Genomic DNA, 15395 nt, shown 5'->3' on the forward strand with positions numbered 1-15395 from the left:
GGCGGCTCCGCGGGTCTGACCCGGGCAGCGCTGCGCGGTCCTGGGGCCTCGGCGCAGTCGGAAAGAACGTTTCCCGTCGGAGGTGGGTGCGATCGTGCTCCAGCATCTGGAAGCGCTCAGGTGAAGGGTTTGCTCTAACACCGACCGCCTTTCGGCGGCTGGGATCTAACCTGTGTTATTTGTACCTTTCTGCAGTTACCTTGCTGGATTCCAGATCGGTTCAGGGCGAGCTGGGGTGGATAGCAAGTCCCCTGGAAGGAGGGGTAAGTTTTAAAGCGCTATCTGATCAAAAGGGTAAAGGGGGTGATTAGTAACTTTCAGAGAGTCCTAATGGCTCGATTATTGTTGATTGTGGTGAGGAGGTCGGGTTTCCTCCCTGGCTTACCGAGTGAATTACTCTTTGTTGGAGAAACTCTATACTCCCTTTGGATAGTTCTGTCATGGAAGAAGTGGAAACCAAAAGGGCAGAAAAGAGGTTTCAGAATTGGGAGATTGGTTGAGGCATGGGCTTAGATGCCTATTTAAAACAAATACCAACAAGAAATGTGATCTGGCGACTGTACTGGCATTCTTGACGGTAATTATTATATCTGTGGGCTGTCTCGGCTGGGAGATGTTCAGGGCAATTGCTGTTCTATTCCTGGACGAAGGAGTAGGGAATCAATATACAAGACAGACCTCTTGGCGTGGCGGGACAGTTGTCCTATTTCAGGGTTGTAAACATCATGTGTTTTGGTCTCTGAACAGATAAACTGAAGGACCTGGTGCTTAATGGTGATTCCTTGGAGGGTTTTTTTTTTTTTCTTTTGCGATGGTGATGTGATGATGACATTAAGAGATTCGCACACCCATTGCCGGGGCTTAGAGCCCCTTTGCTTGGTGAGCTGCAGGCAAGGTATCTCAGCTAATTTAGCTTTAGATTAGCGAATGGGCCCCTTGTGTTCCCCCAGCTGTGCCCCATCCTGCAGGGTGCCCAGGGCCTCTGTGGGAAACTGCTGAGAACGCTGGACTTCGGAGTTGCGGGGATCTGGTGGAGACTGTACTTCATGGGATCTCGGGGGATTTATTTTTTTTTTAATAAGCAATTAGAAAGGCCTTTTCTTTCTTAAAGTGAACAATTTAAGAAAAATGCCAGCAATGCACACTAAACATTAATATAAGAAAACCCACCTCAAATCCTTTTACTATGGAATGAGTAAAGCGGCTTAGTATGTTTAAGCAGAAGTAACTAAATCAAACCAAGTGAAAAATAAAAGTACTGAAAGATCAGGGCCTGTGCACAGAAAAGCACTGGATTCTTCAGGAAAACTACAAATTTACTTTTTTGTGTGCGTTCCCACTCGTAATTAGAAGAAGCAGAGCTAAGGAAACAGCAGTGAGTGGAAGGAATCTGAGGTTGCCTTGGCTGGTGATGCATTATGCATAAGCCCTGAATAACCATAACATGGGAGAATGGGGGATTGTTTTGCTCCCCTATTGTTGTTCTGGGTGAACTTGACTACAGACCTGGCTTGTGCTCTGCCTAAGCACGCTGTGCTGTCCCTGAAACTCATTTTTTTTCTCTCTTTTTCTCGGTTTTTCAAAGAGTGGGGAGGTGATTGGCAGGCCTCTGGCAGCGCCGGTGGTGCACATTCACTGCTGATTGCAGGCAATTGCCCTCATCTTTTGACAGTGTGGAAAGGTACAGCTCTATCTCAGGGAGAGTCGGGCTTCCTTGTTAAGCCTGTTCCTTGGAAAGGTCAGTTAATGAGACAGGGTCTTTCACATGGCTCTCCAAGGGATATCTAAGCTGTATATTAAAACAGGACCTAAAGTACAAGTTTTAATAAGTCAGTAGTAGAATTGATGATCAGAGGACAGCTGTATATTATTAATGGCTGTTGGATTCTCCCTTTCCCCCCACGTTTTCTCTGAAAGCGCCAGGCAAGCTTGAGAAAGAAATGTGTGTTCTTATTGTGGACGTGACTAGTTTCACTAAACCTGCACACGTGTGTTCTATTTTTAAGCCAGTAGTGAAAAATTTAAGAGTACATGGTCTGTCTCTGGGATACAGTGCTTGGAAAGCATTTATTTTAACTTCATATGCTGCAGATTTATTGCAAGCAGCAGAAGTGAACTCCTTTATCTTCCTGGGAATATTCTTTCCTTCAGTGCTAGTTTTTCTTCTGTGTGTACCTTATTGTCTGTTTAAAAAAGGTGTTTTTCTGCAGCGATACCACGCAGCTCCTGAAGTGTGAGGGTTGTGTGGATAAGAAGGGCTGGAGATAAACATAGTCATTCAGCAGTGACTGGCAGTAATCAAGTATATAGTAGCCCTGGAGGAATTAATGAATTGTGTTATAAATGTAATTAATGATTTACTCTTGCATTTCACAGTTGAAAAGCAGGTTTTGTCTAGAATGTTTTACTCTGCATCATTAAGCTGTGGGAAGAGTTGAATTATGAAAGTTAATGTCAGCTTCAAAGCAAAAAGTTACAGCTTTGACCACATACTTAGAGCTACAAATCATTTACGGTGGCTGGAAATTTGGGGCTGTCTGTAGTTATTTTCAGCTCTGGCAGTAAGATGCGCTTAGGTTTGTCTTGTGTTCATGTGTTTATGAAATAAGAAACTCGGTTCTGCATATTTGCATGTTTGTCAGGAGACAAGGGCGTGTTGAGAACCTGATCCGAAACTTGCTGAATTTAGTTGCAGTCTGTCCGTTGACCTCAGTGGTCTCTTCATTGAATCCTCTAGCAGCATCCTCCATTGTGTAAATGCACTAAAGGAAATCCCTTCAACAAGTATTGTTTCCCTCTGCTTCTTCCTTTCTCATGTGCCACACGCAATAGGTAGCATAGACAGTCTGAAGATAAGCAGAATGGAAAGTGATGGATCATAAAGACAATATTGTAACAGTAAACTAACTCTGTGGCAGCCGTAAATTAAACAACTGTCTTCTTACTAACACCATGTTACACTTTACATTGATAGATGACTTTTTAAGGTTTATTTTTTCCTTTTCTGTGAAAAGGAGTGACATGCTGAGTATTGATCCCTCCCCCCTCCCCCCCTTCATTTTAATTTGCAGTTATCTCTAGGTAGCAAATAAAATATTATTTTTTCTGCTTCTAGTGACTCATGGTGCTAACTACTGTCATTCTATAAAGGGATTTAGCTAAGCTGGAATTTTTTTAAGTAAAAATCACTTGCATAAGAGCAATTCTTGTGAGAAGAATGTAGGATATTATACAAGAAGCCCTTTAATGTTAAGAAGGCTTCTGTTTATCAAAGCCACTGCTTCAATCATTCTGAAAAGCGCTTCTGGGAAGTCTCTTTAAAGTTACTACTGTTATCCTTGGAAAACTTTATATACCTCACTGTATTGCCTGCAACCCAGACAATAGTTATCGAATACATTATTTTTTTTTAAGAAGGATTTTTCTAATACCGAAGCTTTATGGTTGGGTTTTTTTTCTGGAAAGATATCTCTCCCTACCAGGACAGCACTGTGATAAACTTTCTTCTGTCTATGATAATCCATAAAACAATTTTTTTCAGAACGGCTGGTTATGCCTACTTTCCTTTAAGTTCATCATGTTGAACTACTGAATTAGGGACTGATAGCTTCTTTCAATACCTTCCCTGGATTGCACCTATTGTTGTTGTTTCATAATTATTATGCCTGTTAGTTTGGCACTTCTGAAGATGCCTGAACTGGATTTTTGAGGGGTGTAGCTGTGAAGCATGTTGCTACTCTGATCTTTCAGCACTTACCCTCTCTGCTAACCTTTTGGGTTTTTGAGAATGTGAATCACACATTTCATCTAGGACAAAATGTATAATTTTCCTTCTTTTCCCACCTTCCTGCTAACAAGAAACATTGTTTGGATAGCGAAGTTATGGCAGTGTTGCTGGTAGACTGACTATGATGTCTCCTTACCTGTCTCAATCTGTAAGTGCCATGTGAGTCAAGGACTGTTCTCTGTAGACAACTATTCCTGCACAGCTCCAAAGTAAAGACTGTTTGCTGAGTGTGTCTGGAATATTGCTAGCTCAGGGAAGTTGGCAGCTTAGAGAAATAATAAGGGGTGGCTTAAGAGTTTAAAATACATGGTAGTGATGCCAGAAACGTGGATGTTACACTCTCTGCCCTATGCTTTTTGTGTAACTAAGTCGTGCGATCTTACTGTGTGTTGTTCTCGCGTACAAGGTGGGGTCTGTGCGTTACCTGCCGCAGAGGACACGCCGCAGTGTCAGTGCTGCGCTGTGCGGCTGCAGGTACTATGTGTGGCCCTGACCCTGGCAGGGGCCTGTGGACAGAACTGCAGTGCAAATACACGCAGTCAGTTGATGGAGCATTCTTGGATTGGTTCAGAGGGCCTTGAAAACACATGGTTGCTCCTCAGTGTTCCTTGATTTGGAGCTTGTTTCTCCTGAACAGGCGGTTCTTCTAATGTTCAGGTAGCTGAGTTCCTGGCTATGGCCTGGTCAGCTGGTGGGTTTGTTATTTTTTGTTTGTTTGTACTTTTTCTGTTGGAGGAAAACAATTTCTGTGTTAGTTGTGGAAATGCAGATTGTTTGCTGTGAAGCTCTGTTGTTCCTTTTAATGCTGATCTATTTTTCTTCCCCTTTCCCTCTTCACAGTGGGAGGAAGTAAGCATTATGGATGAGAAGAATACTCCAATCCGCACCTATCAAGTCTGCAATGTGATGGAGCCCAGTCAGAATAATTGGTTACGAACTGATTGGATTCCCCGTGAGGGGGCTCAGAGGGTATATATTGAAATCAAGTTCACGCTAAGAGACTGCAACAGCCTGCCAGGTGTCATGGGAACTTGCAAAGAGACTTTCAACCTTTATTACTATGAATCAAACAATGATAAGGAGCGTTTTATTCGAGAGAGCCAGTTTGCCAAGATTGACACCATTGCTGCTGATGAGAGCTTCACCCAGGTGGACATTGGCGATAGGATCATGAAGCTGAATACAGAGATAAGGGATGTCGGACCGCTCAGCAAGAAGGGGTTTTACTTGGCTTTTCAGGATGTCGGTGCCTGCATTGCTTTGGTGTCTGTTCGTGTCTTCTATAAGAAGTGCCCATTGACAGTTCGAAACCTGGCACAGTTTCCAGACACCATTACTGGGGCTGATACATCCTCTCTGGTGGAGGTTCGCGGCTCCTGCGTCAATAACTCGGAAGAGAAGGATGTGCCAAAAATGTACTGTGGGGCAGATGGTGAATGGCTGGTGCCCATTGGCAACTGTCTGTGCAATGCTGGCTACGAAGAACGTAATGGTGAATGCCAAGGTAGGGTGAGCCATATTGTACTCTTCATTGGGGCTTAGTTGAATGCATAATTGAATCGGAGATGAGAGTAAATGGAGTAATGCCAGTAATTAGCAGCCCCTGTGGGATGTAGTGGGACAGAGGGGTTTAATGAAGAAGTCCAATAGCTCCAGGTGGCAAGGCTAAGAATTACATAGTGCAAATGGCACAATGGGCAGAAGGTGAAACACATTTTCTAGCAGGTGCTTAAATTTGAATTGGCTCACAATAGTCACCAAAATGTGAATGACTGGAAGACAGTGTAGTTGAGCTGCAGTCAATTAAAAAGACAAATCTTTCACATTTTATCTGAAGTGAACTTAAGCACAGGAAATTCTGGCAAAGTCTCCTTTGGATAATGCAGTGGGGTAAGAACCAGTCAGGGAGGGGGCGGGGGGAAGCAGGAGTTTTAGCCGGATCCCTTTCCCACCTTGGGAAGGGGAAGTCTTTGGTGTTTTACTTGTTGCAGATTTTTAGCACTAAATACCCTTTGATATTTGACACTGCTGCCTTTGTTAAATATTTTAATTTCTTAGAGGGTCTCTATTGTCAGCTTAATAATAGAGGTGCTAGGATACTCTTAGAAATGCTAAAAGTCTTCACCCCACCCTCCCACACACACCATCCTGTGTGCTGCAGAATTGGGGATTAAAGTTTGTATAAAAGACAGATTATCCTAAAAAGAAGAAAAACCTCAATACCTATGTGTTCTCTTCACCTCCCCTTTCTGTAAAAAGAAGTCATAAAAGGTTAGGGAAGGAGAGAAGGGAGTTTATAAATAAAATATCTTTAGCTTCAGCTTCTAAACTCTTGCTCTTGTAAGCATAAATTAAGATCAAACTTGAATGGATTCTTGCACAGGTCAGTGGGCTTGATTTTACTGGGTGCTGAATTGATGGTGTTCAATTCCTTGGTGGATTTGGAACCATGATTTTGGAAAAGTCTCTTTAGTGCCAGATGACTTTGCTTCACATCTCCTTGGTGTGTTTTTCAGTAGGTCACTTTTTTTCATCTTGAGACTGAGAACAAGATAGTAGAGCAAGTAACTGCCTGCTTTTGTGCTGGGCTCCTAAGAGAACAGTGTCTTTTGAATGTCCTATTTGATTTTTTTTTAATGATGATTTACAGTCAATATGAAGTTCATTTATGATGCATGGAAGTTAAGCTTTGGTAAGAAAGAAACATTGAGTATAAGCTTCAGCCTTTTATTCTGGTGGTTTTGCTGTATGGAAGATGCCCAAGTGTGCTAGATCAGCAACAAAATTACCACAGGCTGTAGAGAGAGCTGAAAGATGAGCTGGTTAACAGAGCATGTCATCTGGGGTAAATTACTCTGGTTGGTTGGTGGGGATTTTTTGGTGTGCTTTTGGTTTGTGGGTGGGGTTTTTTGTTGTTTTTTTTAATCCCGTGAATGGAAACTTGAAAACCTGCGTATCATTGAACATGCAAACCTGCGGCTGTGGTACTGCTGGCTGGGGACGTACTGGTGCTTTCTAATAGCTGGGTAGCTTCTGGGCAAAGCTTCTTGATACCTTTACAGCCTGGGTTGTGAGAGGAAGAGGTGAATGGTGGCGGGGAGAGCATCTTGGTTTATTGCACAGAGATTATTCCGCCTTCTCCTGAAGGCCTATTAGGTCAGTAGTGGGTCACTATGATTGACACAGATCTACCATTTTTCGGTGTCAGTGGGCCCAGACGTGATGAGCTAATGCCTAACAAATCCTGTGTTGTTCAAGGGAAATCTCTTGAGGTTTTGCTGGTGGGCAATGGCGGTAGTAGGATGCTTTTTTTTAAATTTATTTTTATGGTGCTGGACTAGACCTTGGGAATGAATATCAGCTTTCCTACTGGCTGCACCTGGGGAAGCTTGGGCTCAGGAAACCTAATTGTTTCCCAAATAAAAGAAGGATCAGGTGATGCCATATTTACAAAGGAGGTAGAAATGTTCAGTCTCTTGGGCTCTCCAGAGTGAAGCTGGCCTGTGTTAGTCATTTTGAGAGGATTTGAGCCAGCACGTAATTTGAAAGCGCTAAACCCATTTCATCAGCATTTATTTGTGGTTTCCTTTTCCTCACGTTTGCCATTCTTCATCCACAACAGTTTACTGGGAAGCTCTTCTTCACGAATTTGTGAAGTTTACCAGAGCTATGTGGCTTGCTCTCTGGTTTCCAGCGAGGCTGTTAAAGCAGTTTGGCCTTTGACACTGTTGAATGAGGCTTCCCCTTTTCTTTCCCCACTTAACTTCGTAGTTCAGCAAATGTTCTGCTCTGGCAGGTTTTTGGCAGGAGGAGGAGGATGAAGCGAGGAGGATTCCTGTGGGTTTGGTACAGAGGGTTGGGGGCGGGGGGAGAGACTTGGGGTTTGGGAAAGGCTGTAAAAGGGTGCTGGGTTGGGACTGGGGCTGGTGAGCAGGTTCCACCTCAATTGTTTTTCAGTAGGTTGACTGTGGCAGGACAAATACAAGGAAAGGTCAGAGTTTGTCCGTTCCCTCATCCATCTTCCCCTGTGATCCTAGGGTCAGAGTTAGGATTGATTAAGATCTTCAATGTTTGACAAAAGCTCGGTGGGCAGAAATAATTTAGGCCAGTGGATCGGGGCTTTGCACTTGTTGAGGAGATTCCTGGGAGAATTCGGAGCTCCCTGTCCTCTCCTGGGACCTGCCTCCTGCTGCACAGTGCTGCGATGGAGCAGCTGGCGCTTGGGTTACCCTAAAAATTGCTTTAAGTTCATTCAACCTTTTGATTTTTAAATAATACATCTTCCTTGAGCTGCTTTTTCTTAATTTCTGGTGTGTGTGTGTGGGAAGTGTAATGGGAAGTCACTTCACATCTAAAGTGGTTCCTGTAGTGGGAGTTAATGACTCTCTGACCTTGAACAGGACTTTAAAATAAATTCTGTCAGTGGAATGGAGGTGTTTGAATATGGTGACAAAAACCTGTCCTTCCTCTGACTGTTATTTTGCTTTTTCCCAGCTGATGTTATTGATGATAATTGTCTTGCTGAATATCCGTGTGTATATGTATATGCAAAAAGCCAGGGCAGAAAGGGAAAGGAGCAGATTAATTAATCCATATTTATTTGGGAAGCTTCACAGGTGTGACACAGGAGTAGTTTTGCAAAATTGGTCCTGATCTGTAGAAATCAGGTGAGTGCTGATTCTTTGCTTACAGCTGCACTTGTAGCTGTGAACTTAATGCTAAAAAAACCCCCAACTTGCTGCTGTTTTGGTGTGGGTTTTTTTTCCTTATTAGTATCTATTCTCCCCCAGTCTTCCTGTGTTATTGGCTATCCCTTTAGGAGAGCATAAACATGGAATATTGTTGATGGAACATGACTATCCCAAGTAGTGGCACATCTCAAGGCTAAGGTAATTAGCGCTTTAGGGCAAAGTTGAGACATAAAGTAATTTTAAACTTCACTTGTATGCATCATTGTTATGTAAATTGTTTTGTTACACATTCATATAATGTGGTTTGGATTTAGTTATGATTTCCTTATGATAAAACACATATCCTTTTAACTCAAAGCAGGAGGAGGGGGGAAACAAGCAGGAAGAGAGAAAAGACAGATTAAAGAAGCAATAGACTGTAGCCATCTGTGATGATTTTGATGCTGTGAAATTAAAAATCTCAATTTTAGACCTGCCATTTAGTATAAATATGTGAGACAGTTGAGATTTTTACTGTGATATTGTAAAGGTTATGAGAGCCAACAGCTTTGTCTTCATCCACACTTGCTTTTTTGAGTTGTGAATCGGCCAATTGGCAGAAAATCCAGTGTCATTTAAAATATGGCTCGGTCCTGGTTTCATATCACTGCTGTATTTAGAATTTTCCTTCAAACTTTGATAAGAGCATTCCTAAGAAGTAATAATTTGAATGAGAAGATTCTTTTTATCTCTGAGGCTTTGAAGAGTGGCTGTGATTGAGAGCAGCAGTTCAGTTTACGCCAGCAGGGTACAGTCTAATTATATTTTTTTCTGCGATATGATTTTTGGATGGTGGGTTTTGTAGGGGTGGGGAAGTGAAGTAATTTGTGTGTACTTTCCCATTTTAGTTATAGACAACTTTTTTGTCAGAATAACACTGATGAACAGCCTGGCTGCACAAAAGGGTAATCAGAAGGGTGGCTAAGTCTGCACAGATTTGAGATTTCAGAAGGATTTTTTCAGGTTGATTATATTTGGCAGGGAAAGAAAAAAATGCACAGACTCAACATGTTAGGTTTTTAAAGGAGCTGAGAAGACGGAAGCTACCAGGAGGGACATGGGAGCGATACTGAAACACAGTCTGTCTGAACCAAATTTAGGTAGTTCTCCACTGAAGGAATAATTTGGTTGTGTTGTGTTCTCATGTAGCTCAGTAGATCTTCCAAGGCTTGATTGCTCTGTAACTTTTTTGTACCACCTGGTGCATTTCAGAATCTCCATTTAAATGTTATTGCAGGCTCTGTGTTGCTTTTCTCCTCCCTGACCCCATCAGAAGTCAAGCTGCAGTTGTCCCTTTGTGTATCCCTTGGAGAAAGACTGTGATTGCTTCCTCCTGAATTCCTTACAGAATTTCTGCTGGTACACAGAGGAGTCTGTCCTCATTCTGCATGTGACTAGTAAAAAGCACGGTCCTCAGAATCGAAGCCAGATGAGCTGTTGTGGTAGTATGAATTTCATGGCAGGTCTGGGTAGCCTTTTGTGGAGCATATAAAACATCTTCTGGTTTGTGTGTGTGTGTGGTGTGTGTTGAGATTTTTTTTTAAAAGGGGCAAACCAAAACTTTTCATACAACTCATCTTGTGTGTGATGACTTCAGTATTTAGATCTTGGCTGGGTAGGGGTTATTTATCTGTCTAATAATATGCCTCACTGAGTCTGGTCTTTATTGCACTTGTGAGAAGTGATTAAAGAAATGCTCAGCAGTACACTTCAGTCTTTTGAGACTGCATCAAAAAGCCCCCCCCCCCAACTTTTGAGATAAATATCTTATCTGGTTTCATTCCATTATGCCACATCCTTTTGATATGTTTCGAGGAGCAGGTGAGGTCACACAGTTTTGTGAATCGGAGACAATTAACACTCCCATGACTAAATGGCCATTTTATGAATATTCAGAGACTGCTTCACCTCCCTGGGAAGCAAACATCTTGGTTTGCTTCTCTTTCCTCCTGCTGGAGACTAAGGAAACTCTCCCTGTGAATGGCGATTGGCAGCTGTCGACTGCTTTGCCTTTTGCATGCAGCAAATTCTTCATTTACATCTTTTGTATACACCCTCATGCAAAGTAGCACACCCATTTCCCCATTTCACAAAGGAGATAAGAGCTTCCTTTGGAAACGCCAGCCAAAATCTCCTTCTGTTTATGCAGAGCTCAGATTTGGATTTTATGCAAATGGATTACGTTTTGCTTTTTTTTGATCTCTTTGTTTGAGAGAGTGTAATGTTTGCACAGTGTGCTCCTCATGTCTTGAGGTCTCCTCTTGGCTATGATCATCACTCCTTCCCCGGTCTTTGCAGCCCACTTGCTGGCTTCCAGCTGGCACGTGGGAAAGCACTGTGCTCTGAAACCCTGGCCACCTTTGCAAAACGGTGGCTGGAGGCACAGGGAGCACCATTTCTCGTGGCTGCTGGGGCTGCAGGCCCTTGGTTGTCATCTTCTTTAGATGTTTGCTGGTGACCGTGAAGCCCCTCTTGCTAGCTACATCCTCTGCTGGGGGGATAACCAGTTTCAGGAGGCGGGATCCCACCTGTGCTGTAAGTGCACACGCTCTCACACGTGTGAGAAGGCATTACATTTAACAGCGTTTTCGATGTGTTGAGTTGAGGACCTGCTCAGCCCTGGTATCATGCCCTTCACTTTGCTGGCCTGGCTGCAGAAATGGCTTGGTCCACATTTACAGTTTGGTGCGAAGGAGAAAAGGGGCTGGTAGCACTTGGGTAAACATGCACAAATGAACTGCTGTCTTTATTTATCAAAAGAAAATAGTCTGTGAGAAAAGTTCTGCTTTCTTAAGCCTCATGATTACACAAGAACCCATATTTTGTTTTATTTTTGGTTTTAGTGGCTTTCTTTTCTTTTTAACTTTTCTTTATTTCAACTTTACTTAAATTTGCCTTTGGCTTGAAATAAAGCTGAGGCTCATTAAATGCTCCCAAAACGCAGGCTTGTTCAGAATGGATTTGTTGAAAGGTTTATTGATATAAGTTAGAACACATGCTGCATGAATGTACTATATTTCTTTAAAGAACTGTTTTTCATTTTGTGTCTTTATAAATCAGTGGTATGAAATTGGGACCCTGATGGTGTTTGGGCTACATCCTGTAAGAAACCAGAGGGAAAAACAAGGTTGGGGTGGTGGTTTAGTTTTTGTTGGATGTCCAATTAGCGTTTAACTTGAAGGTAATTTCACAGGGGTAGTAAACTGTGCAGTGTGAAACCTGGTGGTGCAATTAAATGGAGTAAAGGCCCTTTAAAACAAAAAAGGGATGTGCAAAAACTTTGCTTTTGTCCTAATAGTAACCCAGAAGGGGAGGTCATGCTGGTTAAAGTACAATATGGATGGGCTATTAAGGTTTGGGGGGCTGGGGGAGCTATACTGTATGGTTGGTGTTTGCTTTGGCTCATTTAGTCATGGATGCCTAGAGAAAACTCAGTTTGCTGGTCTACTTGTTTTTTGGTTTTGTTTTTTTAAGTGGGTGGGTTTAAATCTCACTCCAGGAATCTGCAAAATTCAGTGCAGTGCAGCAGGGGCTGCAGAGGGGCTGTGGGTTCAGCAGGCTGGGCAAAACTGGGGCTCCCGGGCAGGAGGAGGTGGGATGCTCTTGGTGCTGCAGAGGATGGAGGAAGGCTAGGTAACTTTCCCAGAGGCATACAGCATGCCTGTGGCTGAGATAAGACAAAAAGGAAGAACTTGGTCTAGTGTCCTAGCTGCGAGATAGCTTCTCCCCCCTCCACGCTCATCAAAAGGCATCGGTCACCTTTCTCTAACGAGTTACCAGTCTTGCATGCGGGAACTCCCTAAACATCATTTGAGCTAAGGCGATCGATAACCATTGCTTATGCTTGTGTATGTGAATACTTTGTACAGCCACAGTACAAAGCTGCCGTACAGTGTCTTAATTACCCAGATAATCCTGTTTGCTTGTATTTTTAAACTATGGAGTGCTGGATAATTATTCAATTCTTAATAGAAGGCAAATGGCAATGTAAACAATAATTAGGATGTTAGACTAATGCGCTTCAAAGCAAATTGGATTTTTTTTCATACTGTTCAGCATGAAGTCCCATAAAGCTAACAATTTAGTGGCAAGGAAACAAGTTCCATTTTGTTCATATTTTCTGGTGTTATCTCTTCATGCCTTGTTCTGTGAATAAGTATGCTCTGATGACGCTGCCTGCTCCAGAGCCAGTGTCAGGTTGATAATCTGCTCCTCCTGTTTGCCTGCACTCTTCTGTGGCTTCCCATGGGCTTTTTGTCCCCTGTGGCCAGGGGTTAGAGGTCGGTGGCATCCCAAATTGCCTCCTGCTGGGGGGCAGGTGGGTGTGGAGGGGGCGGATGGTGCTGCAGGTGCTGCCAGGGCTCAGCTCAGCAGGTTGTGGTTGCCCTGGGCTTGGGTCCAGAGGAGCAGGCTGAGCTCCATTGCTGAGGCTAATCCTTCATCGGGGTTCAGTTCTCCTAGCTTGCTGGCCATTGCTGACTTTAGCGTTGTAAGTAGAGACATACTTGAAGGGAAATTCAAGTTTTCTTCTCTTTAATCTTTGAAAGCAGGATAACATGCTGTGGGTCCCAGTTACAACTCATTATCTCCCTTAGCTTTGAGAGCACTCCTGGCTTTCACAGCTCGTCCCTGATTTTACTAGAAGCATGATGTGAGCCACAAACACGGATGCAAAACACTCGATAGATTTCTGTTCTGTCTGCAAATCTTGTGTATATAACATATTTCAGTACTTCCATAGACCGTTAATTAAATCCTGTTGTATCCATTCCTCATGTTGTATTTAACCAGTAATTGAAGACTGTGTGTTGGTAGCAAAGATGTTAGTCAGTAACACTGCTGCTTTCCGAAATATTTTAATAATGCCTCTGTCACACCAAGGGTTTTGTCTGGCCTTTGCTGTGTGTCCTCAGCAGTGTGAAGGGATTGAACAATCAACTTTATTTTCCCTATGATCAGTGCTAAGAAAGGCCAAAATGTGCTCTAGTGTTGATGCTGAATTATGGAAATTAAATTATGGTAATTTCATTTTTAACTGCATTTTACTTTGAGAAGTGGTGGTGGTGGAAAATCAGTGGAACACTTCAAGAGTTTATGGCTGATTTTTTTTTCATACTAATACAGGCTATCTTTATATAAAAGTGTGCACTTAAAGGGTGTGGATTTTCTTATTTTAAATCCCAGAGGCTTTTTGCCAGGCCACATTTTAATAGCATTAATTAACAAGTCTGTCTTTCCATACATCAAACATCCCTGTCTGGGCAGCTGAAGAATACCAACCAGCGCTTCTGTGAACTTGGTGCTTGAATTCATTTGTTTTCAGTTTTAAGTGTTTTCTGCAGTTGAAAAACGCATCACTGCTTTGAAAACAGTTTTTTTTGAAGTGTCCAGTCTTGTAATGACTGAAGCAGCCACTAGGCAAATTAGCATGTTAAAAGGATCGGATCAATACCTTCCCCTTGCCTGTTGTTTGCTGGGTCTGGGTCTGGGCAACCCTTGCTCTGGGTCTGGCCAGCTGCATCCGTGTATTTTGGGGGAGCCATCAATAGCGTTGTGGGTTGCATCAAGCTGAGACAGCTTGATTCAGTGCCTGGGCTCTTTCAAGGATAGCAACTTGAAGATGGACTTGGGGGAATTGGTAGCTTTGAGAAGATCGGGCAGCTTGTGTAATTATGGAGAGGATTAGAAGGAAAGTGTAGGGAGAAACAGGAGATCAGTCACAGGGCACAAGTTGCCTGAACTCCTCTTCAGATGCTGGAGTATTCGGTTTTATTGTACTTAGCTATGTTCTGCATGAAAGATTTCTTCATTATTTTTTTTTTTTCAAGAGAGAAGTAAACACAAATTAAAAAGAGGGTGTGTGGGTAGTCCCTACTGTTTCACAGAAATGCTTGGGGGCAGTGGCTGCTGGATAAGTATAGCAGGAGATGCTTAGATACCACTGTTTGCCAACAAACTGGAGAAGATGGTTCTGGTTTCCCTGGTGTGCTGTCTGCAGCCCCAGCCTCTGCGGCTCCAAAGGTGCAGCAGCACCCTCCAGCAACTCTGGGGGGGCTGCTCGCCCCTGCCTTTCTGGTTGCCAGGCTTCTGTGCTCTGATAAACACCTCCCTGGGGCCTTTGGGCACTGCTCAGCGTCTGTGCCCTGGTGGGAGAGGCTGCCCCTCTGCCTCTCCTTGGGAGTGGAGTGGGCACTGAAGGTTCCTCCTGCGTCCATCAATGTTAAAACAATGAACAAATGATTACAGTAGTCAAAACTGCACTGGACCCATTCTGAAATGGAGGCTGTTTCTTGAGAGGCTTCCTGTGGTATCACGCACCAGAGATGCTAGAAGATAGCTGAATTCTGTTGCTGTTTCTTTTTAGTGGCTTTAGTGTTTGCATCTTGCACATCTGCCAACCTCCCCTTAATCTCTGAAGTACCATAACACAATTATTAGGTTGACACATTTTGTCCACTAATAATTAGTTCTTGGGTTTCCTCATTTATGTTTGTGGTGATCAGAAGTGTCCAGGGTAGAGCTAATAAGACTGCTGAAATCAGGACCAGGTCCCTATACGCACTCCACCTGCTCATTAATCAAGGACTCTGCAGTTAATGAGTGTAATTTCCAGGTAATATTTAATCTCAGAGTAGCAATAGTTACACTTAATATGTAAGAACTTTTTTGCAGTTTGTTGCTAAAGTCATTCCCGTGGCACAAGCAGTAGCTGTCCTCTAGTGCTAATCCCAGACAGTTCTGTCAGGCTGGCCCAGATTTGGGCTACTTCAAAAAAACCCGTACAAGATTAAAATGCCGGATTCAGTATTTTAGGCTGGACGTGACACTTTAGTGCCTGCGGGGTACACAAGCATACCTATAGGCACAGCTGATAATGT

At 43.1% G+C, this 15395-nt stretch overlaps 1 protein-coding gene across 2 annotated transcripts in view; it reads left to right on the forward strand.

Annotated features, from left to right (window-relative positions):
* The window catches only part of EPHA4 (EPH receptor A4), a 131337-nt gene that overhangs the window by 21989 nt on the left and 93953 nt on the right, over positions 1 to 15395 (forward strand). For both annotated transcript variants that reach the window (XR_013931638.1, XM_080409020.1), the window contains exons 2-3: positions 196 to 263; positions 4628 to 5291. Coding sequence is in view for 1 of the 2 variants with exons in the window: in XM_080409020.1 (XP_080265146.1) it covers positions 196 to 263; positions 4628 to 5291 (732 nt within the window). In the remaining variant the exon portion in view is untranslated. The remainder of the gene's footprint in view (positions 1 to 195; positions 264 to 4627; positions 5292 to 15395) is intronic.

Source organism: Falco punctatus, assembly GCF_963210335.1.
Source record: "Falco punctatus genome assembly, chromosome: 13".
NCBI classification, from domain to species: domain Eukaryota; kingdom Metazoa; phylum Chordata; class Aves; order Falconiformes; family Falconidae; genus Falco; species Falco punctatus.